General features: G+C 58.8%; 13 protein-coding genes across 13 annotated transcripts; 5 read left to right on the forward strand and 8 right to left on the reverse strand.

Moving 5' to 3' along the window:
- Positions 1-160: 160 nt before the first annotated feature.
- Positions 161-838, reverse strand: BKCO1_5000236 (gnat family protein; the record flags this gene model as incomplete). The annotated part of the gene is made up of 1 exon (XM_020276830.1): positions 161-838. One exon carries the CDS (start codon positions 836-838, stop codon positions 161-163), a length of 678 nt encoding a protein of 225 aa, XP_020133990.1.
- Positions 839-1,479: 641 nt separating this feature from the next.
- BKCO1_5000237 (nonselective cation channel) lies at positions 1,480-1,788 on the reverse strand (the record flags this gene model as incomplete). The annotated part of the gene is made up of 1 exon (XM_020276831.1): positions 1,480-1,788. One exon carries the CDS (start codon positions 1,786-1,788, stop codon positions 1,480-1,482), a length of 309 nt encoding a protein of 102 aa, XP_020133989.1.
- Positions 1,789-1,990: 202 nt separating this feature from the next.
- BKCO1_5000238 (acn9 family domain containing) lies at positions 1,991-2,508 on the reverse strand (the record flags this gene model as incomplete). Its single annotated transcript, XM_020276832.1, has 3 exons — positions 1,991-2,076; positions 2,128-2,227; positions 2,284-2,508. 3 exons carry the CDS (start codon positions 2,506-2,508, stop codon positions 1,991-1,993), a joined length of 411 nt encoding a protein of 136 aa, XP_020133992.1.
- Positions 2,509-2,659: 151 nt separating this feature from the next.
- Positions 2,660-3,415, forward strand: BKCO1_5000239 (n-glutamine methyltransferase mtq2; the record flags this gene model as incomplete). Its single annotated transcript, XM_020276833.1, has 1 exon — positions 2,660-3,415. One exon carries the CDS (start codon positions 2,660-2,662, stop codon positions 3,413-3,415), a length of 756 nt encoding a protein of 251 aa, XP_020133991.1.
- A 189-nt stretch (positions 3,416-3,604) lies between these two features.
- Positions 3,605-6,439, forward strand: BKCO1_5000240 (calmodulin-binding protein sha1; the record flags this gene model as incomplete). The annotated part of the gene is made up of 2 exons (XM_020276835.1): positions 3,605-6,152; positions 6,207-6,439. The coding sequence occupies 2 exons, from the start codon at positions 3,605-3,607 to the stop codon at positions 6,437-6,439; spliced, it is 2,781 nt and encodes a 926-aa protein (XP_020134096.1).
- A 460-nt stretch (positions 6,440-6,899) lies between these two features.
- On the reverse strand, positions 6,900-9,442 carry BKCO1_5000241 (aaa family atpase; the record flags this gene model as incomplete). The annotated part of the gene is made up of 3 exons (XM_020276836.1): positions 6,900-7,120; positions 7,179-9,288; positions 9,353-9,442. 3 exons carry the CDS (start codon positions 9,440-9,442, stop codon positions 6,900-6,902), a joined length of 2,421 nt encoding a protein of 806 aa, XP_020134090.1.
- Positions 9,443-10,163: 721 nt separating this feature from the next.
- On the reverse strand, positions 10,164-11,414 carry BKCO1_5000242 (mitochondrial rna splicing protein; the record flags this gene model as incomplete). The annotated part of the gene is made up of 7 exons (XM_020276837.1): positions 10,164-10,215; positions 10,268-10,712; positions 10,775-10,831; positions 10,888-10,986; positions 11,040-11,172; positions 11,229-11,264; positions 11,322-11,414. The coding sequence occupies 7 exons, from the start codon at positions 11,412-11,414 to the stop codon at positions 10,164-10,166; spliced, it is 915 nt and encodes a 304-aa protein (XP_020134097.1).
- A 1,564-nt stretch (positions 11,415-12,978) lies between these two features.
- Positions 12,979-14,668, reverse strand: BKCO1_5000243 (asparaginyl-trna synthetase; the record flags this gene model as incomplete). The annotated part of the gene is made up of 2 exons (XM_020276838.1): positions 12,979-14,380; positions 14,433-14,668. The coding sequence occupies 2 exons, from the start codon at positions 14,666-14,668 to the stop codon at positions 12,979-12,981; spliced, it is 1,638 nt and encodes a 545-aa protein (XP_020134098.1).
- A 1,031-nt stretch (positions 14,669-15,699) lies between these two features.
- Positions 15,700-16,643, forward strand: BKCO1_5000244 (uncharacterized protein; the record flags this gene model as incomplete). The annotated part of the gene is made up of 2 exons (XM_020276839.1): positions 15,700-16,156; positions 16,213-16,643. The coding sequence occupies 2 exons, from the start codon at positions 15,700-15,702 to the stop codon at positions 16,641-16,643; spliced, it is 888 nt and encodes a 295-aa protein (XP_020134092.1).
- A 958-nt stretch (positions 16,644-17,601) lies between these two features.
- Positions 17,602-17,987, reverse strand: BKCO1_5000245 (cytochrome c oxidase subunit vib protein; the record flags this gene model as incomplete). The annotated part of the gene is made up of 2 exons (XM_020276840.1): positions 17,602-17,706; positions 17,760-17,987. The coding sequence occupies 2 exons, from the start codon at positions 17,985-17,987 to the stop codon at positions 17,602-17,604; spliced, it is 333 nt and encodes a 110-aa protein (XP_020134093.1).
- Positions 17,988-18,248: 261 nt separating this feature from the next.
- On the forward strand, positions 18,249-18,928 carry BKCO1_5000246 (uncharacterized protein; the record flags this gene model as incomplete). The annotated part of the gene is made up of 2 exons (XM_020276841.1): positions 18,249-18,496; positions 18,559-18,928. 2 exons carry the CDS (start codon positions 18,249-18,251, stop codon positions 18,926-18,928), a joined length of 618 nt encoding a protein of 205 aa, XP_020134094.1.
- Positions 18,929-19,552: 624 nt separating this feature from the next.
- On the forward strand, positions 19,553-23,150 carry BKCO1_5000247 (rna polymerase iii transcription factor tfiiic subunit tfc4; the record flags this gene model as incomplete). Its single annotated transcript, XM_020276842.1, has 4 exons — positions 19,553-21,052; positions 21,107-22,022; positions 22,071-22,289; positions 22,339-23,150. 4 exons carry the CDS (start codon positions 19,553-19,555, stop codon positions 23,148-23,150), a joined length of 3,447 nt encoding a protein of 1,148 aa, XP_020134095.1.
- Positions 23,151-23,241: 91 nt separating this feature from the next.
- On the reverse strand, positions 23,242-25,412 carry BKCO1_5000248 (glycoside hydrolase family 2 protein; the record flags this gene model as incomplete). Its single annotated transcript, XM_020276843.1, has 3 exons — positions 23,242-23,368; positions 23,418-23,786; positions 23,857-25,412. 3 exons carry the CDS (start codon positions 25,410-25,412, stop codon positions 23,242-23,244), a joined length of 2,052 nt encoding a protein of 683 aa, XP_020134099.1.
- Between the last annotated feature and the right edge of the window lie 1,216 nt (positions 25,413-26,628).

Raw genomic sequence — 26,628 nt, forward strand, 5'->3', positions numbered from 1 at the left:
CCGCGCCTAGGGAGGGTTTTTTCTTTCAGTCTAAAACCATGGATACCAGAATTGAATTCGAATGCATTACGTTTCAACCGGCAGAAATCATGGCTGCGTCTCATGGGTCTGGTGCAAGACTCCATGGTTCATAGGTAATAATCCGAGGCTGATGGCGTTCTCAAACACGGTTGCTCCGCTTTTCCCATTCGTGTCTGAGCATGGAGAAGAGCAGCATGTCGTGGAAGCGGCCACGGAACCAGAGAGCTTCGCGTCTCCGGCCCTCGAGCGAAAAGCCCAGCCGTTGATACAGGCGGCCGGCGCCTTCGTTGTACGCAAAACTTGTGATGGACACGCGGTGCAGGCCAGCAACTTCAAAGGCCCAGTCCAGGATCCAGTTGATTGCCTCGCTGCCGTGACCCTGGCTCTGGAAAGAGGCGGCGATGCTGATGCCGATGGCTGCGCTCCGGTGGTGCGGATTGGAAGGGCCGAGCTCGTGTGACAAGCTGACGTAGCCGATGGGGGTTGCATTGCGCGAGCCGGCGGAAGAGCGGCCATTGCTCCTGCCGCTGCGTTGGCAGCGGTTGGTGAAGGCGACAGAGCTGGCTGGGTCAACGTCTGGAGAGGAGGATTCGGACCGGTCCGGGCACGGCTGCAGGCAGATGATGACGCCGAGGAGGGCAGTTTCTTGCATGAAGTGGACGAGGCCCTTTACGCTCCGTTTGCTCGCTGGTTTCAGAAGGTCGGCATTGGCGTTGCCGCTGATGTTTGGGTCCGACTCGACTGAAAGGATGAAGTCCTCATCCTGGTCTTCTACCGCCCGATAAAGGAGGCGCGCGGAACGGAAGGCGTTTGCCATTTTGGGAAAGTTTGGTACAGAAGGTGAACTGGCGTGTGTTTCCACTGGCGCAAACGGAGGATCAATCTGTCCAGGTACGCAGAGCGGTGGGGGGAGGGGGGGATTGCATATGGTTGCACCGGCACGTGGAGAGAAGCGAAGTGGACAGCAGGTAAGTGCTAAGCAGTGGCCCTTCCTTGTCGGCCCTGACTCAGGTTGCCGCGGCATCATCGCTCGCCACGGTCAGTATGAACCGAACGAACAGACCGAGTCAAAGCAACGCACTGCATTGCACTGCATTCAAATCAGTTACAACCTAGACATGCTTCTCTAGGCCGAACCCAAGGCCCATTATTGTCTAGCACTGCAAGCAAATGTAATGACGTCACCCGATGCACATGCCGGGTCCATCCAATGTCAACCGCTCTAATACAATGATCCGCACATCGTGGTCGTCACCATCTCTGGAACAGCCAGGCAGGGCGACGAGGACGGAGCTTAGTCTGTCAATGACCGAAGGAGTTGGCCAGCCCCATGGCGGTTTGTTTCTTCGACGGAGCCCTTGGCAGTTTGCGAGGATGGTTCAGAACTTGTGCCGGCGGCTGTGGGTATTCCCGTATTTCAATCTGCGGCACCTCGTTTGCAGAGACGGCGGTGAATCTTCACATGACGGCGCAAAGGCAGTCGCAACCAGCGTCCACGCGAGAAGGGCCGGCTCCGAACTTGATGCCGTGGTGGATGCCGTAGACCATCAGGGAAAGCTGGCGGTCATAGCGACTGCCGAGCATGCATTTGGGACAAAGGACGGCGACGAGCTTCCGGCGATGGGGAGGTAAGCGATTGACCCAGTTGACCGCGTCGGGCTGGTACTGGCAGCAGTTGGTGAGGTCGCGGTCGGCATGGCAGCGGCTGGCAAGCTGCAGCCAGCAATGGCCGCAGAGAGAGGATTGATAGAGGTGGGTGCGACACATGGCGGCGGTCGATTGAAGACAGGGCCGGTGGTTCAGGGGGGGGGAATCAGTGGCAGGGCAGCCGGCGTTATAATATGCTGGCACCAAGGCGAGCTTCGTTGGAGCAGCACGCGACCAAGACAGACAATGGGCACGGGGCGTTTGCTTGTGGGCACGACAGCGACTGTTGGCAGCGGTGGTTGCAAGGTGCGCATGAGACATTTCACTGATCGTCTTTGGGGCCATTTCCATCGGCATCCTGGCTGCGGATGGCCTGCATGAGCTCGTACAGCTGGGCGATTTGCTCGTCTTGGCCAGGGTCAGCATCAGCGCGCCGGAGCGGGGCAGCAATCGACGCACCACTCATCTTGTCCACCTTGGCCTTGTCCATTTTGGCGTCCCTCCAGGCGTCGCCCTCCAGCTGCTGCGCGTACATCTGCCACTCGGTCAGGAAGCCAATCTGGACGGGTCAGCATCAGCGCGGCGGCAGCGGCGGCGGCAGCGGCGGCAACGCACGATGTGGATGGGGTTGTCGACATCCTTGTGGGCGCGGAACTCGGCCTTGACGTACTCGTCGCCCAGCAGCCGCATCTGCGGATCCGAGAGCTTGTGACGATGGGCGCGGAGGACGCGGCGGTACAGCGGAATGGGTGGCAGCAGAGCCAGCGGAGCAGGGCGCAGCGGCTTGGCGGCGCCGGCAGCGGTGGCCTCGGCCATGGACAGGACGCGGGTGAGCCTCATGGTGGCGTGCGGGATGGTGGTGTCGTCGGAGGAGGGCAGCAGCAGCGCGGGCGAAGTTCTGGTTCTGAACAACAACAACTCCATCATCATCATCATCATCATCGCCGCCGTCGTCATCCACCACCACCGCCGCCGCAGATCCCCCGCCGCCATGCTGCCCACGCCGTCGACGTCGCACGTCGCCTTCGACCGCGTCTACGAGCCGGCCGAGGACTCGTTCCTGCTGCTGGACACGCTGTCGGCGCCGGGCGAGACGCAGTTCCTCACGCAGCGGTTCCGGCACAGCGCGACGCCGGCCGTGGTCGAGGTGGGCAGCGGGTCGGGCGTGGTGCTCGCCTTCGTCGTCCGCCACGCGGCCACCATCCTGGGCCGGGCGGACGCGCTGGCGCTGGCGGTCGACATCAGCCAGTTTGCCTGCCGGGCCACCTGCGACACGCTGGCCGCCGCGCGCGCCCCGGACGCCGCCGTCTTCCTCGACGCCGTCAACGCAGACCTGGGCCTCGCGCTGCGCCCCGCCTCGGCCGACGTGCTCATCTTCAACCCGCCCTACGTGCCGACGCCCGCCCTGCCCGACCGCGACAAGCACGACCGGTACAACCGCCCCTGCGCCCAGCCCTCGTTCGAGCAGGACTCGTACCTGCTGGAGCTGGCCTACGCCGGCGGCCGCGACGGCATGGAGACGACGGACCGCCTGCTGCTCCAGCTGCCCGACCTGCTGCATCCCGCCCGCGGCGTCGCCTACATTCTGCTGTGCGCCCAGAACAAGCCGCGCCAGGTGCAGCAGCGCGTGCGCGCCTGGGGCCCCGCCTGGTCCGCCGAGCTGGTGGGCAGCAGCGGCAAGCAGGCCGGCTGGGAGAGGCTGCAGGTCCTGCGCATCGCCCGCGTGCCGCAGCATCAAGAGCAATAGATCTGCTAGCCTGTGCCTCTGCCGTGCCTCTGCCGTGCCGTTGGTTGATGTGATGTGACCTGCCTGCCCGTTGCCCGGCCAACCCCGCCGCAAAAACAACCGCACCGCGAGCTGCTGCGGCGACGACACCCATGTATGTATGTACATACATACGACCAACACCAGCCTCGCCCAACCCTTCGCCACGCTATGCATGCCCACCCCGCCCCGAAGACGCCCCTTCCGCCGCCAGCCGACGCATCGATGCGCCCTCGGAGGCGCCGCGTCTCCGCCTTGCTCGCCGAGAGGCGCATCGCTTCGACCCACGGGCAGAGCGCCGAGCCGGATGTCGCCAGGAACCCTCGCCGGAGAACCATATACGTCCCGTCCGATGACACCACCGTCATGACCGTCCATCCAGGATATCCTCAGCACCCTGTCCGGCCCGCGTCGCCCAATCTTGGCCTAGATTTGGTCACCTTGTCCGAGGAGGACTCCCAGGCGCTGCCGCCAGCCATCAAGCAGACGCACCCTCCGAGGAAGCACCTGGCCGCTGCTCCCAACTGCCGACCCCTTCAAAAGTCGTCGCGGCCCCTGCAAGCGGTATCGTTTGCCGAGGATGTCGTGGGCAAGAGCCTGGGCAAGGAGAACATCCCGCCCGGCATGTCGCTGAAGTCCACCAAGCAGCCGCGCCCTGCCACGGGGAGGCCCACAGGCGTCAAGCCAGAATCTGTTCGCAAGACTAGACTCGGCACAGCCGCTCCCCCACACGTCTCGGCCCCGAGGGTGGCCGTGACCCGCAAACGAACCGGTTCCGACACTGTTGCTTCTCCTTCCAAGGCGCCCAAGACTACCAGGACCGCTACCTGTCCCAGGCAACCTCTCCAAGTCCCAGTCAACAAGCGCCAAACAAGGTCCTCCACATCCAATCAGCCGTCGCCCTTTCATGCCACGAGGTCACCTCCGCAGGCCTTGCGCCGCCATCGTGCTGCGAAACCTCCCTCCAAGCTGGCCGCGCCAAGGTTGCCTCAGGACCTGCAGAGTCAAGACAGGTACCCTGTGCTCTATGAAGATCTTGACAGACCCGAGCTGTACGAGGACAATTGGCTCAGCTACCAGGAAGTCGCCATAACTCAGCTGATCAACAAGCTGTTCGACTGCGTGCATCTACCTTCAAAGGGTCGATCCCGGGGAGATGGAGTCTTGCGAAAGAACCTGCTAGCCGTCTACCAAGACCCGGCGATTCCGCTTTTGCACAAGCGGCTACAAGCTTCCCTCATGTACGGTGCCCTCGCTATTCCTAAGCACCTCCTTGCCAAGACGCTTCGTCTTGAGGACGATGTTGGTCTTCGTCGCAAGTATCTCAGCCTGTTCGTCGACTCATACGAGCCATCCATCCTAAGAGCTGCAGCCGAGGTCATTGTTGGGCGTGAATGCCGAGCCCCAGCAGGGACCTCTTGTGGTGCAAGCGCTCCTGGCGGCGACCAGCGTCAAATACGTGCCGAGAAGAAGGCTATAGAGCGTTTTCTGGACACCTTTTTTATCCGCAATGAAGATGCGGTCCGTGTCGAGACTGGCTTTGGAAGCATTGCAAGTATTGCGCGTGGCCGCGACAAGGTCAACGACTTTGGTTCTCAAGATTGGTCGTGGCGCCGCACCACCCTACGCAGTCTCATGCTTATTCTTCTGCTGGATATGGCCGGAACTAAAGATGTTGTCAGCCATCCGCTTTTCCAAGTATCGTCCTCATTCAAATCCTCTCACGCCGTACTTCAAGAGCTTGCCGGCATGCTCTTACCGTCCCTTGGTGACCTCTCACGTCCATTGGGGCATTTGAATTATCATCTGCACTGCTTTCAGTACCCTTTACAGGAGTACAATTACCACGTCGGGAACTTGGCAACCGACCTACGTGATGGTGTGCTCCTTACCAGATTGGTCGAGCTCCTCCTCTACCCTCAAACCACAACGGCACCTCACCAGGATGTTACCGTCACCATGCCTACGGGAGACATCTTGACCAACCGCGCCAAGGTTGGTGATAAAGGGTCGTGGGTTCTGTCTCAGCACCTCAAGTTCCCATGCGTGAGCCGTACTCAGAAACTATACAATGCTCAGCTCGCGCTGAGTGCACTCGAAGGCACAAGAGGAGTCGCTGGACAGGCATTCAAGGAAGTCTCCGCAGAAGACATCGTCGACGGTCACCGCGAAAGGACTCTCGGGCTGCTCTGGAGCTTAGTCGGGAAGTGGGGACTGCAAGCACTGGTCGACTGGACTGAGCTTGAAAAGGAGATGCGGCGATATCGATCCCGCTATTACAGTAACCAGTCCGACGATGATCAAGACCCGGATACCGAGGATGAGTCCGAGCTGACTGGAGCCCACAGCTTGGAAAAGTATACAGCTCTCCTTCGTGGCTGGGCACACAGAATTGCGCGCTGTCGTGGGTTGCGTGCGGCCAATCTCACCACGTCCTTTGCTGACGGCCGCGTCCTTGAAGCGATTGTCGACGAATATGTAGCCTATTTCCCCAGTCCCACCGTGGATACCGCACCTTCCACCAAGTCTCTCCCAGAGAAACTGCGGTCGGTCGGCTGCAGCAGTGCATTCGTCTCTCTTTTCACATCTGCCTTGGAAAAGTCCAACCGCCCGATCCCTTCCAAGGATTTCACCCTCACAACTCTCGCTTTTCTGGCCTCCCGCCTCCTTCCTGCCAGTCGTGCTCACCACGCCGCCAGCACTGTACAGCGCTGGTTCCGTAAGTGCGTCTTACGCCGTGAAGTGTCTAAGCGCGTTACTCTCATGCGCCTAGCTTCCCACTGTGCCACTGTAGTGCAGACGCGCGAGCGTGTTGTCGGTGCAGCCGTTGTACTCCAGAGAGCATGGAGGAACGTGCTGGATTCGCGCATCGTGAAACTTATGGACGACATCACCGCGTTCCAAGCATTGGCGAGAGCTTGGGCTGTCAGGTGCAGAATGCCTGCTGCCAACAAGAAGAAAGGCCGAGCAACAAGGAAAGTTGAAAGAATAAGGGGTGGCTGGTGATTGGGTTGCCTCTGTGATACATTAAGATCATTCCCCTTCTGTCTCAGACGCTCAAATGTTTTTTCCTTACGCGTCGACATACGGGACTTGCTCTTGATGGGCTCTGCTGGCATTGCGCTTCACGTCAAACTGGATGCTCTATTTATCTTTCTCGTATTCCCTCTCTGTTTGACCTAATTCTTTTCCCTTGAGAGCCTCGATAGGTAGTAAGGCTATAGCATCATGATGAAATTTAATGCCCACGCCCAAAGAAAAGTAGCGTACAGCTCACTCATCTCAAAATTGCTTGACATATTCCTAGTATGCGACTTCTGGAAACATGCATAACTTGCCTATGCTTATGCACTACGCGACGACACCTTCAAGCACACCTGGTCGTCCCCATGTCACTATTGACAGCTTTCGGTTCGAGCCAATCAGACGAATCGCAAACTGTTGAATGCACACGTGCACCGGCTGATCAGCCCCCTCGCTCCCCAAACTCTTTCGCCCAGTCCTCGTATTCCTTGAGACCCTGTCTGCTTACGCTTGGTCGGATATTTGCCAAGCTTGCTTGGAAATCGACGACCTGCATTGGTCGAATCTCGTCCATTGTCATGTGGAGAAGCTTCTCGCCCAGGCTTCGCAATGGCCCCATAGCTGCGTCTTTGGCAAGAGCTGTAATATCGGATCCGGAGAACCCTAAGTCTCTTGGTCAACATCCAGGATCCTTTTGAGCACGTTCACGGTTCATCCTTACCTTCGGTCCACTCCACCAACCTGTCCAGGTCCTCATCCGTGATGTTGTGCTTTTGGTGGCTCAAAAGCGTTTGCAGCTGCAACTTTCTGACACGGTCTTCCGGAAGAGGAATGTACTGTCGTCTGACAAACCGCCTCCTTGCAGCTTCATCAATGGTCCATGGCAGATTCGTGGCTGCAAGCACAAGGACTCTGCTGGCGTCGCCCTTTTCTTTTTCCTTCTCGTTTTGCTCTCGCCCTGCGGCTGCCTTGGCTAGATCAGACCACTGGATCAAGAATTCCGTCTTGATCCTCCGAGTTGCCTCGTGTTCACTGGAGCCGGAACGGGAAGAAAGAAGCGAGTCGATCTCGTCGACAAAGATGATAGACGGTGCCAGTGCCTTTGCCAACTGGAACAAGGCACGAACAAGTTTTTCCGATTCGCCCAGATACTTGCTGGTCAGGCTGCTTGCGGAGATGGCGAAAAATGTCGATTTTGATTCTGTTGCCACAGCGCGCGCTAGCATCGTCTTGCCGGTGCCAGGCGGGCCGAACAAAAGCATCCCCCGTGCTGGTTCACGGAGCCCCATGAAAAGATCCGGTCGGAGGAAGGGATATACTACAGTTTCCTTGAGCGCTGATTTAGCGACTTCAAGTCCGGCAACATCATCCCAGTGTACCTCATCCCCATGGATAACAATCTCATTGAATATCTGTTTCGCGGCAGCCTCGTCAACTCCCTTGGGTAGTCGTTTCAAACAGCGTTCCATTCGCTCTTTCCAAACTTTGTCCTCTGGTGATGTCTCCGACGCCGTGTCGTCCAAATCTTCCGATGAAGAGTCTGACGTGGGCGTTGGTCGAGAATTTCCAGACGCAAAACGTGCTTTCCCTTTTACTTGCCGCCTTCGAGGACGAGTTTCCCGCTCCAGCTCACTGCTCATGCTGTCGTCACCACTTGTTGGTGAGGCTGTGTGCCCGGCGGATTCCTGGGATGCGTCGCTTGTGAGGGCCTTGCGATGAACAGCGCTAGGCGGTCCTGCGCAGGAGGACGGCTTTGACTTGGTAGGAAGCTTGCCGCCCCGAGCTGATATGGGTTCGTGGATCTTGGGCACAGACACGAGCTTCTTCGAGTTGACTGGGGCTGAAGGGTACTCGCTCCTATAAGAAGGAAAGCCGGGCGTCGCTTTTGCCCGAGGTTCAGAGGTCCTCTGTCTGGCTGGAAGCGGTCTATGCAAATGTTTATGAGGGGGAGGAGTAGGTGGCTTCTTTTTCTCTTGACTCTCTGCCGCCTGTGACAGGACCTTCGCAGCTGCAGCAGAACTGTCGCTCTCAGGTACGGAGAAGTGAAAAGCCCTACGGTCTCCTTGATCGTCATCCATGGCTGGGTATTTGAAATAAAACGGGCTTGCAGACCGTTCCGCACCGCTCCCATTCGGGTGTTGGGCCCCGTCGAAGGACGGACGGGCGCTGGCTTCCTTCGACATAGAAAGCGCTTCCTTGCTGCTGTTTTCAGCTGTCAGTGCTGGGCCTTTGCTTGGGCCAGAAATAGAGCCCCAGGCCTGTGTTGCCGCCTTTGCCGCTGCCGGAGGCTTTCCCTTCGAGGCGGATGGACGCGACGATGACGACGCCTTTCTCCCGTCCTTCGGCGTTGGTCTCAACGTCTTCAACATCCCCCCTTTCTTTTCTGGGCTCATATTTCGTGTGGTCTTTTTGAAAGACGGTATGGGAAATGGCTGGGCTGGCAAGCTCTGCGCCCGTCCACCATCGCTGCTTCTGGATTTGGGAAACGAGGGGCGTTTAGGCAACGGCGGTGGTCTCGTAAGGTCAGGATAGTTGACCGGCGGGACGGTACCCTGGCCAAGCCAGGCACCTCCGTCGGGAGCGCCTGAGGCTTGCACGTCGCCAGTGAACGCGGGGTCCTTTTCTTTCTTTGCATCCTTGCGGCTCTCCTTCAAGGCCTCGAAAAGGTCAACGCGCTCCTTGCACTGCAGCTCCAGCTCTCGTAGCGAGGCCTGCAGGGCCTTTTCGGTCTCGGTCTTGGGGGCCCAGTTGGCAGGGCGGCGATAGGCATTGAAGTAGTAGATCTGATCCAGGGCGTTGCGCCACGATCTCAGTGCCTCGGCCTCGTTGCCCTGAATGCAGAGGCTGGTCAGCCGAAGCAGGGTTGAGCAGAGGAGCTTGTCAGGCGGGCCGTACCTGGGATTCGAAGTAGACTGCGGTCGAGCAGACCAGGTAGCAGTCGTCGTAGGTCTTCTGCATGGCCGCAGAGGGCTTCTGGCGGATCATGGGGGGCTGGCGGGCAGGGCGGCGGCCCTGTGGAGGATGGGAGAGAAGGTGACGGGGTGGAGGCGCTGCGCTGCGGTTGGCGTCTGACGTAGGGCTGTGGCTAGTGGGCGGCAGCAGGCGCGCGGCGGCGCTACTAGCGGCAGCAGTAGCTTAGGCATCATCGCACGCAGTACACGCAGCACACGCAGCACACGACACGCAGCACACAGCAGCGAGCCTCAGGCGCCGTCTCACGGCCTGTTTCGGTTGCCGCACGCTTGTCGCCAATCGCGGGCTCGCCCACCGTCGGCATTGACACCGTCGATCCTGGCCGCTGAGCCCGCTATGGCCGGAGCGCCTGGCGTATCGCTGTCCGCTGTCCGCCGCATTACTCGCATCCCTGCCGCAAATCGCTCGCTACGCCGCAGTCAAACGCTGCACCTTCGTGTCCGCCCATCGCGCCGAGGCCGGCCCCGCCCCGCCCCAGCTATCCAGCAGTCTTTTCAAATCGTACATATGCTACAGATTTTGGTGCCCCTGTGCCGCGGAGAAGAGCTCAAGAACGCCCCGATGAACACCCGGCCTGGCCTGGCCCGCTCTATCGCCCATCAAGAGCAAGGAAAAAAGGGCTGCCTGCCTCTCTGGCAGTCCCTTGAGCAAAGTATACAAACAGAACCCCCGGCCTGTCTTGCCGAGAGAAACCACCAAGTCCTGATGCTTTACCTCCGTCCCAAGCCGCCGCCTACTCCGTGCTCTGTGCGATGAAGAAGGCCTTTGCCATTTCGTATGCAGTCCTGGACAAGCGTCAGCACTTCGCCACGTCGGGCGCTGGCCGCGGCGACTTACCAGCAGATGGCCGTGCTCGGCATCGTAGTCACTATCCTGGGCTTCAGACCCTTGAAGAAGCCACGCAGGCCCTCGCGCCGCTTGATGACGGTTGCCGCGTGCCACAGCCCCCTGACGTTCCGAAGTTCGGGGTCGGTTGCGGAGCCGCGAGTCTGCAACAACGTCTTGATCACGTCGAGCGGCGTCGTGACGCCGGCCGCCAGACCGCCTGCCAGGCCGCCTGCCGTGCAGTGTGTGTACGGGTCCCATTGGGCCGTCGGGTTCATCGTTTTCGACAGTGACTCGTAAGCGACAAACTGCAGCGCCGTGAAAGGCACCGTCATGCACAGCGTGGTCGGGTAGGAGACGTAGAAGGCCCCCATTCCTTCGTGCCGCAGCAACGATCGCGCACAGTGCGATAGCGACTTGTACGTCGAGCCCTGGAGCTGCATACGCTGCTTGATGACTGCGGCGGTCAGCATTGCTTGTCCTGCTGGATATATGCTGCCCTGTTCCCGGCATTCTTACCGTCAAACGGGTTCATCAAGGCATCGCTAGCAATAGTCGCACATGCGCCGCTGAGAGCTGGGGGAAGTCGGTCAGCACGCTTGGCGCGTTCCAAGACTGCGATGTCGGCATACCAGCAGCAAAAGGATGATGCTCGTGCTTCCCACCATCGTTTCCACCAGCCGCGTGCTTGACGGCCTCGTATGTCGCAAAGTACACGGCGTGTGCGGGTCCTGCAAATTGTGAGCCGTCCACCGCTGACGCATCCGGGCGAACTGCAACCCACCAGCCCCCAAAACCACACTTGAAACGCCACGCCACAGCGTCCGGAAGCCTTCCAGCCTCGTTATTGTGATCATGGCATTGGAGATGCCCGTGTACACCGCCGTCGGCGAAGGGTTGGCGACTTGCATGCGAGTCTGATCAACGCACCGGTTAGCCGCTGGCTCAGAGCTGCGCAGGGGCTGTAACGCACCTTCAACAAGTCGATAGGATACATCACCGAGTGCTCCTAAGTCAATTCAGCATTTGCGCGCACACTCGTGGCTGCGTGGGCGCGGCGGCGTACGGCGATGCCGGCGAACGCGCCCGCAAGCATGTTCGCCGAGAGAGAGTAATTGGGCGGCAACGATTCATAGCTGGACAGTGTCAGCGGAGCCATCGCTGGAGAGCGTAGGGCCAGGGAAACACACTCGTATTCAACTTCTTCTACGGGAGCGGGTACCCTGTCGTGAGCGGCCATATAAGCCACCACGCCCGGCGTCCGTTCGGTAGCTATGGTTGCGGTGGTTGCGGTGGTTGCGGTGGTCGGCGAGCTGGACGGAGCGTGCGGACAACGGCGTTCGAGGAGCGATCAGACGGAGGAACAGCACCGGAGCTGTTTGCGCGGAAGAGTTGGGCGGGATTGGTTGTTGGCAGCGTCACTCGGCGGGTAGGGTACTTTTGTTTAAGCTGGCGCTGCCGGAGGGAAAGCGAAAGCTACCATCGACGCTAGCCTCGTTTAATGGCATGCTAGATTCCAGACCCCCCGGCCTCACAAATCACCGCCCGCAACTACTCTGCTCGCACGGCAAAGGCGCCGGCGAAGCGAGCTGCAGGCGTCGCCGAGCAACCGTGAGGCTCCGCCGCCCGCGGACATACGACCAGCGCCCGAACCGTCTCCCGAGTGAGCGCATAATGCGAGGCTGAGCACGTCTGAGGCGCCGCCGCGACGCGCGCTCCCTCGTCACAGGGTTTAGCTCATCGGTACAACCTATACAATGGGTAAATGCTCTGGCTATCCGTCTGTTCGCGCGTTTCGCTCAGTGTTGCACATACTGCAAAACTTCAGTCAGCCATGAAAGAAGCAGCACATCGGAGTCCATCCACTCGCCATAGTCCTTCTTGGGCGACCGAGTCCTTGCGTGCAGCCATGGAAACATTGCTTCAATCGGTGCCGGAGTGGCAAAATCAATGGTAAATGAAGATCTCACGCAGGAAACGAAACCCAAGCGAATTACCCTTGAGGAAAGAAGTGCTCAGGACATCCTCCATTCTCCCTTCGCGCTTGTCAATAGCTGTTCTATGCTGGCCCGCCGCACGGGGTGCTGCTTCTGAAAGGACCTAGCTTGATGCCTCGGAGGCGACTTCGGATTTTCGCCGCACGATTCCAAAAGACAGGGATTCAGTTTAGGCGAAAAGTTCTCCCTTCCTATTAATGTATCCATCTCTTATGCCAAATTCGCTTGCGAAGACAGCAAAGTCGCCGTTCCGACTAGAGCAGGCATTTGGAAAACACCATCTGTCGGGCTATCCGACTTCGGGGTGGGAGTTGTGAAAACATTTGATGCACAACCAAGCCACAGCCGACTTCTTGTGCGAGCAGAGGCAAATCAAGGATTCTGCGTTACATGGAAATGGTCAATTCATCTTCAGGTCAACCATTGTAGTGCTAGATGGGAGGAGGAGGCTGAGCAGTAGGTTGAAAAAGATCTTGTCCTGTGGAGGATGCTACACTTTCGTATTTGAGCAGTCGAAGCTGATATCCAGGCGTGGATGCGAGTTTTCAAACTTGTATGAGTACACCCGAACATAGGCTTCTAATGCCGACGTAAGTACAGTCCTATATCTCTGTGAGATATTTTTACTTTGCGGCCCGCTGTGGATGTGACGCGACCCAGAGTGAGGCCTTTCGAGGCTAGCACAGCTTAGCTCATGCTGCGTCCCTCAGCACAAGTGGGGTTGCCTTAACAATCGCAACGCTGGTACCATCTGGGGAATCCGACCACATCCCGGATGTTGGAAACACCAGATAAGTATAACAAAAGCCTGTCGAACCCAATGCCAAATCCACCATGAGGCACACTACCGAATCTGCGTAGATCTGTATACCACTGCAGATTGCTAGGTTCTTTCGCGGCTGCTGGATCGACCTTGGCGTTTGCTTTCTTGGAACCCTCAGAGCTAGCTGCGGGGCTATGCTGGTCTGGCCGTGGCAGGCCATGAGCATCCATGGCAGCCAGCAACTCCGGTAGACGGTGCTCGCGCATTGAGCCGCCTACCAGCTCACATACCTCGGGCACCAAGAGATCGAAGCAGGAAACCAGATCACTTCCGGGAGCCTGGGTAGAGGGTGCCATATAAAAAGGTTTCACGGCGCGGGGATAATCCGTGACGAACACCGGACCGCCCTGCCCGATATTTTCGGCCAGGAATCTCTCGTGCTCAGCACGCAGCCCGTTTTCGAATGAGGGATTGAACTCGAAGCCCACTGTGCCTCGAGACTCGGCATCCTCAAGGATTGATATAGCCTTTGCGTAAGTTATTCGGGGCCATGGTCCCTTACACAGGCCCTCCCACCTTTGCAACAGCGCCTGCGGCGTAATGTTCGAGGCATCCTCGTCCTTCGTCCTTTCGGCTGACCTAGCGAGTAGGAGCTCTCTGCCAACAGTCGAATTTGTCAAATTCGTGGCAATCTCGCGCAGCAGGCTCTCAAGCACGTCCATGACGTCGTCCAGCTTTTCGACAAAGCAGACTTCAGCCTCGAGCATATAGAACTCGCTCAGATGACGCGTCGTATCACTCTTTTCAGCCCGGAAGGTGGGTGACAGCGTCCATACCTTTCCGACGGACTGCGCCAGGGCCTCTAGGTGCAGCTGGGACGACACAGTGAGATACTTGGGCGAGCGGAAGAAGTCTGCGGAGTTAGAGCGATTGGAGGCGGCATCACCTTGACGCAGGTCAGATCGGGGGGAAACGGCAAAGACGTCGCCGGCGCCCTCGCAGTCGGAAGAGGTGATGATGGGCGGGTGCGTCTGGACAAAGTCATGCTTGGCAAAGAAGCTGGTGACGTGGGCGATCAACTGCGAGCGGAGTCGCAGCAGCAAGGAATTGAAGGGGGTCCGTGTGCGCAGATGCGGCAGAGTCCTCAGGAAGTCCGCGCTGTGATACTTCTTCTGCAAAGGATAGGCCTGCAGTGACGCAGCGATCAGCAGGCGGACAGGCACAGCGGCATCTCCGTTACTCACAGCCGAGTCGTTCTGGCCCAGAACGCGGATGCCGTGGGCATGCAGCTCGTGCGACTGCTGCTTGCCGGGGGGGCATTCGTGCCATACGCCTTCGATCGAGACGGCGGTGCCGGTGGAGAGGCTGGACGGCGGGTCAGCGGGCGGCGGCAAAGGATGCGTCTGGCGGAGCTCACGCTCTGGCCTGCTCCGGGTCGTCGAAGACAACCTGCAGAGGAGCCAGTGACGAGCCGTCGCCCACGGCTGCAAAAGCAATGCGCTTCTGCTTGCGGACGGAACGCACCCAGCCGTCGACGCAAACGCGCTCGCCGTGGCGCGGGCGGGCGAGCAGTCGCGAGATGGACGAGGCGAGTCGTACGGGAGCGCGAGATGTCGGGCGCAACAGGCGGACGGGCGCCAGCGGAGGCACCATCTGGGCAGCGAGGGCTGGAGCTGGGGCTGGGCTGGCGAGTAGGTGCTGATGCTGGTGGGTGGATTCTCAAGTCGCCCGGCTGCAGGAACGCCGAGCGAGCCCGAAACGCGGCCACGGCAGCAGGGGTCCGGCTGCCAGCAGCACCACACCCGCCCAAACAACGTGTTCGTTCCTGCGTACGACGTCGCCGCTCTGCTGTCGCCATGTTTCGCGTTTCGCTGCGTCGCACAGCTACAGACCGGCGCGCGCCAGGCCGCGCTGCCCGCTTGGCCGCCCTGGCGCGTCGCCGCTGAGGTTGGCCGCCCAGCCAGCGCCCCGGGCCGAGCGACAGGGCCGACGGCAGGGCTGTTGTGGCGCCGGCTCCTGCTGTGGCCACGCCTTGCGCGGCGTACATAGACGTGTCGCTACCGCATGCATGATCGGACCTGCAAAAGTCCTCGTGTATCTCCTGCTCATTAGCCCCCGCCCGCGTTCCCGCGCGGCCAGTTGCACCGCCTGGTTCAGATCTATGATGGCTGACCGGGATCCCAGGATCGTCTTGTCCCCCTCGGGCCCTGGTCTGCACGCCGCAACTTCATTGACACACGTTGACGACGACGGCTTCCGGTGACGCTCCCGCCTCGCCACGCCGCTACGAACCGGCTCCTGCCTGCGCCCAGCCACGGCTTCCGCGCCGGCAAGCTTCCACGCTGATGGCTGTTGTGCAGCCACTGGGACACAGGCACAGTATCAGGCCCAGATGCGCGGTCCTGTGTTGTCAGCCGCACAAGCATCCGACGCACCCATCCATCGTGAGTCGGGCGGTGCGCGTTGACTTCCCATTCGCTGCTCTCTCCTGCTATACCACCTTGCTGGAGTTGGCCTACCATAATCCCACATCTGCTCCTTGCCTTTGGCTTCCTGCGACACCATCCACCAAGACATATAGCTGCCTCCCGAGATGCTGATGCTCTTTGCTCCCAACCCCCGTCCTCCCCACCGCTCCCATCTTCTGCCTCCTGGCCCCCTGCTCTAGTAAACTCAAACTCAGCATGCCTCAAGCAAAGCCCAAGCCCTCTGAGATTGCCGCAGAGGCCAAGAAAACTTACATCCCCTACATCGAGAAACGCATGCCCGAACATCCCGCACGCTCGATCCTCATTTCTGACAGTGCCGAGATCCCCATCAGACAGGATTGCAAGTCGAAGCAGAGACTCCGCGTTGCCGTCATCGACGGCGATCCTGTAGACGTGGCTCTCGACTGGTACCAATACGGCCGTCAGAACGGCACCATCACCTCCTCAGCTCAGCGAGTGCCTGTCGTCAACATGGCCAACGAGAAGCGTGCAGGCGGCGATTGGGAGTCCGGCTTGCTTGCCCCCGAGGAGTGCTTCGCTCGGAGGAGTAATCTCGTCCATTCGCTCGTTACCCCTTGGTCGGGATATGCGACGGCCGCACACGGACATTATCCGATCCCGCAAAGAGGTGGTGTATACTCGCCTTCAGTTGGTAAGAGATGTACATACGTAGAACCTCGCAGGTTGTTCCGACTGACGCTTTCGCAGTTGTCTACCGCGACGGGCCAGAGTCGTATCAGCTCTGGAGGGAGTTCAGAGCTCTGCCTGTCATCTCTGTCGCGCCGGTGCGGCGCCCGAAGCTTGACGAGTCGGGCACGCAGTATTCGTTTGAGCAGGAGCGTGAGCTCATGCTGGACAAGATGCGGGCCGTCCTGCGCATCGCTGCCGCATGGGGCCATAAAGACATCTGCCTGGGTGCGTTTGGCGTGGGCCCCATTTTCCGCAACCCTGCTGCAGAGGTGGCAAGAATGTGGAAAAGCCTCTTGTTTCACGAGAAGGAGTTTCAGGGTGCTTTCGTCAACGTCGTCTTTGCCATAGAGACAAACCAGCCGGGAAACGCAAAGGGCGGTGCTTCGGAACACGAGATTTTCAGACGGGAGTTTGACCCCTCGAATGTCTTCAGAACAACGTACCGGTAGGTAAGGCACACGTCAGGGGGCTTCCACCGGCCAAGATCATGCATGTGGGATGGGTCGTGGTTAGTGTCATGCCAAGGCCTCGACGTTCAGGCGCTGGCGCTCCGTCTTCGGTCGTGGTCCGGATGCTGCAGTCAGCAGGGTCCTAGAGGGAAGTAGGGCAGGCATTTGATAGTGAAATGGAACTCCAAGCTTTTGACTTCACGTCATGCGGCGTCTGCTCGGCGGCGGAGGGAGTTTAGCGCGACGCAAGGGAAGACGTCCGGTCTGAAGTAGTGGCGTCGGCACTGCAGACGAGGGACGCAGATGATCTTGTCCCACCGGCAGGCGGATCGCAAGCCTATTCCCCGGGAGCAATCCCAGCAGCCCCGCTCCTGATGCCGCCACGCCCTGTACCAGCGTCTGGGGAGTCGTTTTGCCGGAAGGCGCGGCGGGCCGGCGAGCAAAGATCCCGGGCAGAGGAGGATGCTTGTGGCGGCGTGTCATCAACCGCAAAGTGTATGAGAGCCCGGCAGCTGGGCCATCAGACGCAGGATCTCGGGTGGCTTCCTTCAGCCATGTGTACGTCTCGCCCAACTCACGTAGGCCGCGCATCCGCGGATGCGACTCCGCCATACCGGAGGCTGTGCATGCGCCGGACCGTGATACTGCGTCAAGCCGTGGATCGATCCAGCCAACACGCCGCCGTTGGGGGTTGCAAGCACAGAAGACATGCAGCCCAGCGGCGGGTCTGCGCCGACGAGTGACAAGTCACTGGCGCCACGTCCGCCGCAGCCGCAGCGTACATGAGTTTCAGACATCAGACTCGACAAGCAGCTTCCCGCATCTACGCAGTCACCCTTTGCCACATAATAAAGATGCTACAATCCCACACCGACTCTACCCAGCCAGACCCGCGGAGAGGAAATTCCTTACTGATTGCTTGCTGCACTCTGTACTCGTACAATGCGCCCCACCACCCTCACGCTTGGCTTTGCGACAGCGGCCTGGCGCCCTCGGCCTGGAGCTGTTTCAGCGTCTGCTCCTTCTTGTGCTCGACGACTCGTCGCTTCTTGAAGTATTGCACCTGCGCGCCGTCAGCATCCGCCGCCTGCAACCCATCTGCCGGGTAATGCTCACCCAGCTGCTGGCGCAATTCTGCGCGAATGCCTTGTCCTCGCGGGCGCAGTGCGCCGCGGCCTCGTCCTTGTTGGTGACGCTGTCGATGATGTTGTGTTGGTCGAGACACTGGAAAAAGGCGTCGCGCGCCTCCCAGCATTGCGCGCGGCTGGATCGGTCGGGCGCTTCGAAAGCACCGTCCGACGACGGCTTGGGGCCGGCGGGCGTCGACGAGGAAAACCAGCCCATGGCGTGCGTTGAGTGGATGGCGGGCAGTGGTGGAGCGCGAGTCGCTGTCGCTGGAGGTGGGAGTGCGGTAGCAGTAACACTAGCATGACGGAGCGCGCCAAGACGTGGTCCTGCTGGCTGGCCGCTAAGTCAGCAGGCAGAGCGTCGCTCGGAGGTGCTGCGTGGCCGCCGCTTCATTGTCGCAAGCCAGCGGCCGCCTCACGCCTCTCTCCCCTCGCCCAGTCTCCCGGCAGATGAGCCCCGGGTAGCAGCAGCGTACGCATGGCTCGCCGCCGTCGACCCCCAAGGCCTGGCGCGCTCGCGGATGTCGCCCCGTTGCGCATCTTGACCCAGATCGTCCTCCTCCAGCTCGCCTACTACCTGTCCGCCGCCGTCCTGATCGCCTTCACCGCCCTGGTCGCCGGCCGCGACGTCAGCCTCGACCTGCTGCTCAGCTGGCGCAGCCTGCGCGGTGACGTGACGGTCGGCTGGATGCTGGGGCTCGTGTGGATGCTCAACAGCTTGATATGGTATGCTCCCCTGACGCGCCTCTCTGCCGCCCGCCTCACGCTAACGTGGCTCCGCTCCCCAGCGTCATATACCTCCTCCTCTTGGTTGCGCGCTCGAAACTGATACCCGACTTCGCCCTCACCATCCACTTTCTCCACCTCATCGTCACCTCGCTGTATTCACACTCGATACCATCCCACTGGCTGTGGTGGACCGTCCAGCTCGCAAGCGCTGCCTTGATGACTTTTCTGGGCATATGGAGCTGTCAGTGGAGAGAGTTGCAGCCCATCAACTTCGGCGGAGGCGGCGGTCCCAGTCGCCAGTCAAAACGTGTCGACGCTCCCGTCGATGACTCGCAGGAGGGCGAGGGCGCAAGCTACGGACGTGGCCGGGGCCGCGGAAGAGGGCAGTATGAAATGGTACCCATCAAGGAAGCGGATGAGAACGTGTAGGATTACTTCGTTTTTGAGCATTTGGACGGCGTTTTGGTGATAGAGATACCAGGTACCTGGTCCCGGTAGACGCGCATTTGAAAGACCATCGGCCACAAAATCCGGCTGCCTCCTAGCAGGAGCAAAGGAAAGGGGGCCCATCATTACGGCACTCCCTCTATCTTCGGGTCCAAAAGTCCATTGTGCCCATGCGAAGCTTTCATCAAGGCTAGATAGAAGTCCAAGTGAGACAGACATGTTGGAACGCGAGGCTTTGCGGTCAGGGACAGTTGCCCGCGCGCCCATGAAGTCATCATCAGGTCAATGGAATCCAAGTGATGTCCTGCTATGTCTTGCAAAGCTAGCTGAAGCCCAGTCGAGTACCTACGGATTTACGGATGCCTCTGTTGCTTCGTCGCCTGAGGAAATGGGTGCAACTGGCTGCAGCGGAGCATGACTCGCGCGGGACGCCCGCCTAACTCGCGAACGCCGTGGCTGCTGCTTCTTCTTTTGGCTCTGCCGCCGCCCTCTTCTGCTCCTCACCCGCCTCCGCCACACCTGCGCGCGTCTGACCCATGCGCCTCCGCCGCAAGAAAAGGACACTTTCTGAACTCTGTGCGGCAGGCTGACCGCAACCTGTCCGCCATGGATGATTACAATCAGGACTTCTTCGCCGGCCCACCTGAGCATTATGCTCACCAGGACCTGCAGCACAATCCTTTTGCCGCCATGCTGCCACCCGACTATGCCTACCCTCCGCATGCTTCTGATCCTCAGTACGCATCTGAGCATGGCTACTATGGCCAGGGCCCCATCGTCCACGAGGGTTTCATCCCGGCCATGGAAGACGTTCAGTACCAAGACGAGCAGGTCAACTCCAGCTATCCCTCACCGTGGACTGCGCACCAGGAGGAAGACATGCTGGACACTGATGACGACATGATGATGAATGAAGAACTTGTTCTCAATGGCGACATTCCCGGCCTCCGTGGCCCCACCCTTGATCCCGATTTCTCTGGTTCCGAAGAAAGTGTGAATCCCGGCGGCATCTCTGATGAGGACCCGGACTCTGATTTCGATCTCGACGACGCCCCGAAAAGCCGGGGCCGCGGACGAGGCCGAGGCCGCGGCAGAGGCCGTGCTGCCAGAGGATCTCGCGGTCGCGGCCGTGGTCGAGGCCGAGGCCGAGGTCGAGGTCGATCTGGTGCTGATGACGGCGACGGCAGACCGCGCGGCGTCCCAAGGGCCAGGAGAAGGCATCGCGAGGCGAAGGATCCAGGTCCGGAGTTCAAGGATACGCTCGCGAAAGCAACCCAAGCCTGGCTCAGAGAGGACCTTGAAACCGCCATGAAGCATGCCGGCAATGCCATAAAGATAAATCCAGAGGTATTTGCCTCTTACAACCTTCTTTCTGAGATTCTGTACGCCAAGGAACAGTACGAAGAGTCCGTACACGTGCTCTCCATGGGTGCGGTCCTCCAGCGAGATGTCAGCTTGTGGCACAGAATCGCCACCAGGGTTCTCGATCTTGAAGGTGATGAGAGGGCTCGCCTGGAATGGGCTCATCGGTGCTACAGCCAAGCCATTCGCATCGACCCGAACGACTGGGAGTCTCGTTGTCGGAGGCTTGACTTCCAGCTCAGATTCGACCACAAGGGCCAGGCCAAGTCGGAGTTGGAAATGATGCTGAAGATCGAAGGCCACGAATATGAGCTGGACCGTATTCAGCAACTTGCTGAATTGTGCGCCGTCACTCAAGAGCCTGAGCGGGCTGTAGAACCTTTCGAGAAAGCCATCGAGTATCACATGAGATTCCAGAAGGACGACTACAGCCAGCTTGACTGGCAAATTCTCAACAGCTACCTGGAACTGATGCAAACGCTGAAGAGGTACGATAGTGCCATACCTCGACTGCGCTCTGGGGCAAGGTGGATCCTTGGTCGGCAGAACGAGAGCTTTTGGGACGACCAAGCGGATGATCGTGAGTGGGATCTGGACGACGAACCCCGAAGGATCCAAGTTGAAGAGTTTGTGCCCGGCAAACATGATAAGTCTGCCTATGGTGCTGGTCTACCACTTGAGATCAGAGTTAAGTTGGGCATGTTCCGCCTACATAACGGTCCGACGTATCTCAGTGAGGCTATTGTGAGTTTTACTTCCAGAGCTGTCTAGAATGTGTTCACTTATGGTTTGTTCCAGGCGCATTTCGAACACCTTGAGCCCGAAGACGGTTCGGAGATGGCTGCTGTATTTGACTTCGATGATTTATTCAGAGAAGTCGCAGATGCATTAACCATGTCAGGGAATCATGAGCAAGCATTGCGCTACTACAACGCTCTACGGAGGGTACCAGATGTCCCACAGACAGCGCTCTTCATCTCAATTTCGGCGTGCCACTGGGCACTCAGGAATGACGTGGAAGCCGAACGATTCATCGATGCCGCCCTCAATGCAGCCGGCACAGATCTCTCGGCCCGTGTCCAAGTCGCACGCTTCTTCCAAGAGTGGGGCATGATGCAAAGATGCAATGAAGTTGCCCAGGATGTCATTGCAAAAGGTGGAGTTGACCTCGTCAGGAAAGCCAAGCTGAACGTGCAACTGCCCACACAGAGGCCCACACAAGCAAGAGATCATGTGAAGAGGCCGGTTTCAGCCAAAGTCTCAAGGGCCCCAAGGCCAACCGTTCTGCGTGAGCTTGCACCGAAGCCGACTACTCTCGAATCCCTCGAATCCAGAAGGTCACCGACTAGGCCGAAGGAGGCAAAGGAGGTCAAGGCGCACAAGTCGAGACGCCGGCTTCGCGGGCTTCTGGATTCGGAGAAGGAGAAGCTTGAAGGAGCCCAGCAGCGCGACAAAGCAATCCGTGAGATGTACCAGGAACTGAAAGCCATCGAGGATCTCGTGGATGAGGGCGACGAAGAATCAACGGAGACGTACATGGAGTTTGCCGGGCAGATGGTGGACGAATTTCGTAGAATGGAGGCCTTTTACCCAAGAAGGGACAAGCATGTCAAGTTCGTGGGATATATTGGCCGAAAGGGCAGTCATTTCCGGATGAAAGAGTCGGCACTCGCGTATCTGGCTACGGTTTCTAACCGCGAAGGTGCTTCAGAAGGTAAGTACTATGCCGGCTAATCGAAGTCCTTGCACTAACGCGCCGCAGGAGACCCCAGCACACATCTCAATGTCGGAGAACAGGCGCCTGAAGACTTCCATGACATCCCATTCGATGCGTGGCTCGACATCTTCTGCCGCTACGCTCTACTGGTTGCGAAATACGGCAAAAACAACCGCTGTTGGACAGTCATTCAAGCCGCTGCCAATGCGAACATTTTTCACCACAGCAGTCAACGGGAACATCACATCTACGTTTGCTGGCTAGGTAGGCTCCTCTCCAAGCCACACGGGGGCCGTGGACTAACGTGTGATAGCATGCGCTCTGATTCTGCGAGATGAGGAACACCTTTGCAACGCCTGTCGCTACCTCATCAAGCAGCATCCATATTCCAACGATGCCTATCGACTCTTTGGTCTGATGAACCGCCTCTATTCCGGCCATCGGTCCTGGTACAATGGTGGGCCGTCTCAGAAGTTCGTTCTCCGCCTCATCAAGGCAATGGATTTCGCGCTTCTTGACAAAGAAGCTCGTCTCCTGTACAAGTTTGGTGATCAAGAGCGCTCTGGCTACACCAAAGGCGGCCAGAACGACGGCAACCCGGAAGGGATCACGGATGTCAATGTTGCTCTCCTGTCCATGTATGGACACGTACTCGCAAGCGGCGGGGCGTATCTCAACGCGCTGAACTACTTCTTCAGGGCGTATAGCGTGGAGCCAAACGACGCGGTGCTCAATTTCTCCATTGCGATAGCATACATGCAGCATGCGATGAAGCGACAATCGGAGAATCGGCAATATCAGATTCAGCAAGGACTGGGCTTTCTGCACCGCTACTACGAGTTGCGGAGCAAGTCGGGTGTTGACTTGCAACTACAGGAAGCGGAGTTCAACGTGGGGCGCGTCTGGCACATGCTCGGTCTGTATCATTTGGCTCTGCCGGCATACGAGCGCGTGCTGGCTCTGGGACGGCGAATAAGCGCCGAGCACGCCAAGGAAGGGCCGGATGGACTGCTCAGGGTGGAGGATTTTGCAAATGATGCAGCATATGCGATCCAGCTGATCTTGGCTTTGACGGAGGATTTCCAGGGAGCCAGAAACGTTACCAGAGAATGGCTCGTCATATAGACTGCCTCAACGTGAAAACAAACGCAGGTAGACAGGTGATTGAGCAGCTCGGCGTGGTAGACTACTATATAGTCTGGCGTGTGCAACGGCATTACAGACCGCGGCTACTGTAGAAAACACGAAGCACCTTATCCAAAACAGCCTTTACCTTCTCTGCACTGAGCTTCTCCTTGCGATCGAACGAGTAAAGACCGTTGGTCTCTTGTTCAATATCGGCCCTGCGGCACGCGTTAGCGGAATCCTCAGGCGCGTTTGGTTGGTGCTCACAGCTGCGTGTACACGAAGCCGCTGGAGTGGCCTGGCTGAACGACGCCCATCATCAGACGCTCGATCCTCTGCAGCAGATCGTCTGGGTCGCTGGCGGTGGTGTAGCCCCACTCGTCGGCGGCGTCGGCGGCGGCAGCGGCAATGTTGACACCCCCGAACTCGGTGTTCAGAGTGACGGCGCCAGGACGGTGCTCTGCACCCGGGTCCAGGCCGGGAATGGGGGCGACGAACATGGGCCTGCCGGCCTTGGGGCGGAGAATGCCATCCAAGGTGGCGCAGGTCTCTGCCAGGGCAGGAGCATCGCTGTAGTCATGGAAAGTGGTGAGATCGGTACACACGTGCTCCCACCCGCAGTTGTCGTTGATGGGCCTGGTGGGATCGAGGGTCCCGCGGGAGGGTCAGTGCCTGAGCGGGACGAGGGGCGCGGCAGTCGACTCACTTGGTCATGTAGTACAGAGCGCGGATGTGGTTCCGCTGCTCGACGCTGTCCTTGAGCGACGTGTACGCCCAGCTTTCATTGACGGGGGTCCAGGTGATGATGGAGGGGTGGTTGATGTCGCGCTTGACGGCCTCGGTCCACTCCTGGTTGAAGCGGTCGACATACTGCTGGCTGAACTGGTAGGCGTTGGCCATCTCGCCCCACACAATGTACCCCAGGCGGTCCGCCCAGTACAGGAACACGGGATCCTCGACTTTCTGGTGCTTGCGGCAGCCGTTGAAGCCCATCCTCTTGCACAGCTCGATGTCGGCGCGCAGGCTGTCGGGCGACGGCGGCGTCATGAAGGTGTCGGGCCAGTAGCCCTGGTCGAGCGTCAGGGCCTGGAACAGCGGGCGGCCGTTCAGGTGGAGCGCGCCGTCGCCCTTGGTCCAGTCGAGCGAGCGCATGCCCGTCGTCGTCTTGACCTCGTCCACCAGCGCCTCGGACGAGTCGAAGAGCCGCAGCGTCAGGTCGTACAGCAGCGGGTGCTCGGGCGACCACAGCGCCAGGCCCTGTCGCCAGCAACGCTCGCTCTCCACCGGCGCCTCTTGGTGCACCGCCGCCGGCAGGCTGGCCAGCTGCTGCTGCGACAGGCGCAGTCCGAGGGCCAGCGTCACGTGGTCCTTCTCCTTGGGGAGCTCCTTCTTGGGCGACGTGGCCACCGGGATGCCGGCAAAGCTGGCCTCGAGCTCGACGCTGTACCGGTGCCCGGCCTTGCGGCCCAGCACGGCGATCTGGGCGTGGACGTCGCCGGACTCGATGTCGTTGGCGCGCAGCACCGTCCCGGAGCTGCTGTCGGCAATCCTCGCCGCCGGCACCGCCTCGAGCCAGACCGACTGCCAGATGCCGCCCGACGGCGTGTAGAAGATGCTTTCCGGCTTGGCGCCCCAGTACTGCTTGCCTCGCGGCTGGGTGAGGTCGTAGGCCGAATCGTAGGCCCGGACGGTGAGCCTCAGCGGGCCAGCCGGCCCCGAGTCCAGCGCGTCCGTGACATCAATCTCAAAGGGCACGTGTCCGCCGCGGTGGCCGCCCACGAGCTGGCCGTTCAGCCAGACGCTGGCTTCGTAGTCGACGGCACCGAACCGCAGCAGCGCTCTGTCCCCGCGCTGCTTCTCCTCGGCCGTGCGGATGTCCTCGACGAGGCGCTCGTACCACAGGACCTCGTGGTCCCCGCGCTCGTTGATGCCGGAAGCGGGCGATTGGAACACGAAGGGCACTTGGATTGGCCGCTTCTGGTGGGTTGTGGCCGTCAGGCCCCGGAAAGCCAGGTTGTCTCTGAGCAGGTTCTGCGTGCCTGCGGCAATCTTCTGCGTGATGCTCTCGCTCTCCGACTCGTGCGCCGGCCTGGACGACCCGGCTCCAGTGGCAACCACCTGCTCCGGGAGGCCCTTGAGCTGCCACCCCTCGGACAATCCGGCATCGTCATCGTCAAAGAGGAAGTCCCACGGGCCGTTGAGCGACTTCCAGTGCACACGCGCGCGCTCGAAGTCGGGGCGAGGGTACATTTGAGCTGCCATTTGGAGAGAACAACGATTGGATCCAATTGACTGCGCAGGGAGTATGGAACATCAGCTGAAGGGTGCAATGAAGACGTTAGCTTTGTGTACACATATCCTTAGTGGAGGACGTGGGGTACTTATGACGTAGCTCCCCCTCTTCAGGTGGCCTTAAGGTTGGGCGGCGAAGAAGGCAGGGATCCACGACAGCACCACCACCAGTGGCATTGATTGTTGCTTTTCCTGATTCAAGGCAATATCGGTTGCCGACGCCCGAGACGATTGTCAGGGGTTGGCTGGCCATGTCTCTCGGTGGAGGACGTGGGAATTGGCGACGTCGGGATGGGCCATGGCCATGTGTGATGTTGGTAGGACTGGAGACGGCCGAAACTATCTGAAGACACACCACCCTATCTATAATCCCTTGGAAGCTGCCATGTTGGGTCGTCCTTTAACATTTACGATAGGTCGGATGGCGCTAACGGCGGCCTCATAATGTAAGTCAGCTAGCTATATTTTCTCCACTTCGCTCTCCTCCCGCGACCTCGACGTTACACCCACAAAGTATGGAGAGGCCTCACAGGAGGATTAACTGTCCGACGTGTCGTTAAAGGTGCTCTGTATTCTCCGCGCCGGCCCAAACATATGTATCGCTAAGACACTACTGACACGGCCAATAGAAAGAAGAAATATAACATTGTGTATCCAGTGTGCATCTACTGCCGCTTCTTCTATCTCGTATGCGCCCACGAAAAGCCACGTACTAATATATCAATCCGTTAACCCACGTCCGCCACACCCAGTCTTTTATTATGAAATCACCCATTCCTATAATAGCCCGACTTTACGATAAGATACCGATGTTAAATTACTAAGATACCTCGTTTAAAATTATATTTTTCTTAAAATACCTAGGTCTAAATATTAATATTTTACTAAATACTAAGATATCTAGTCAGATAAATTACCAAAATACCTAGTTTTTTAGAAATAATTTTTAAAATACCTATATCCTTACTAAAATACCTAGATAGATATTTAGATAAATAGTAAACCTTATATAAAATATAAAGTTCGTAATTTATAAAAAACTAGATATTTAGATAAATATAATATAAAGTAGGGTATTTCGATAAATTATATTTATTAAAATACCTAGTTTCTCTTAAAAGGTTACTATAATCTTTTTAGTCTATAAAAAGCTCTAAGATATAATAAAGTAGAGTATTTTAGTAAA

Source organism: Diplodia corticola (assembly GCF_001883845.1).
Source record: "Diplodia corticola strain CBS 112549 chromosome Unknown scaffold5, whole genome shotgun sequence".
Classification (NCBI taxonomy): Eukaryota; Fungi; Ascomycota; class Dothideomycetes; order Botryosphaeriales; family Botryosphaeriaceae; genus Diplodia; species Diplodia corticola.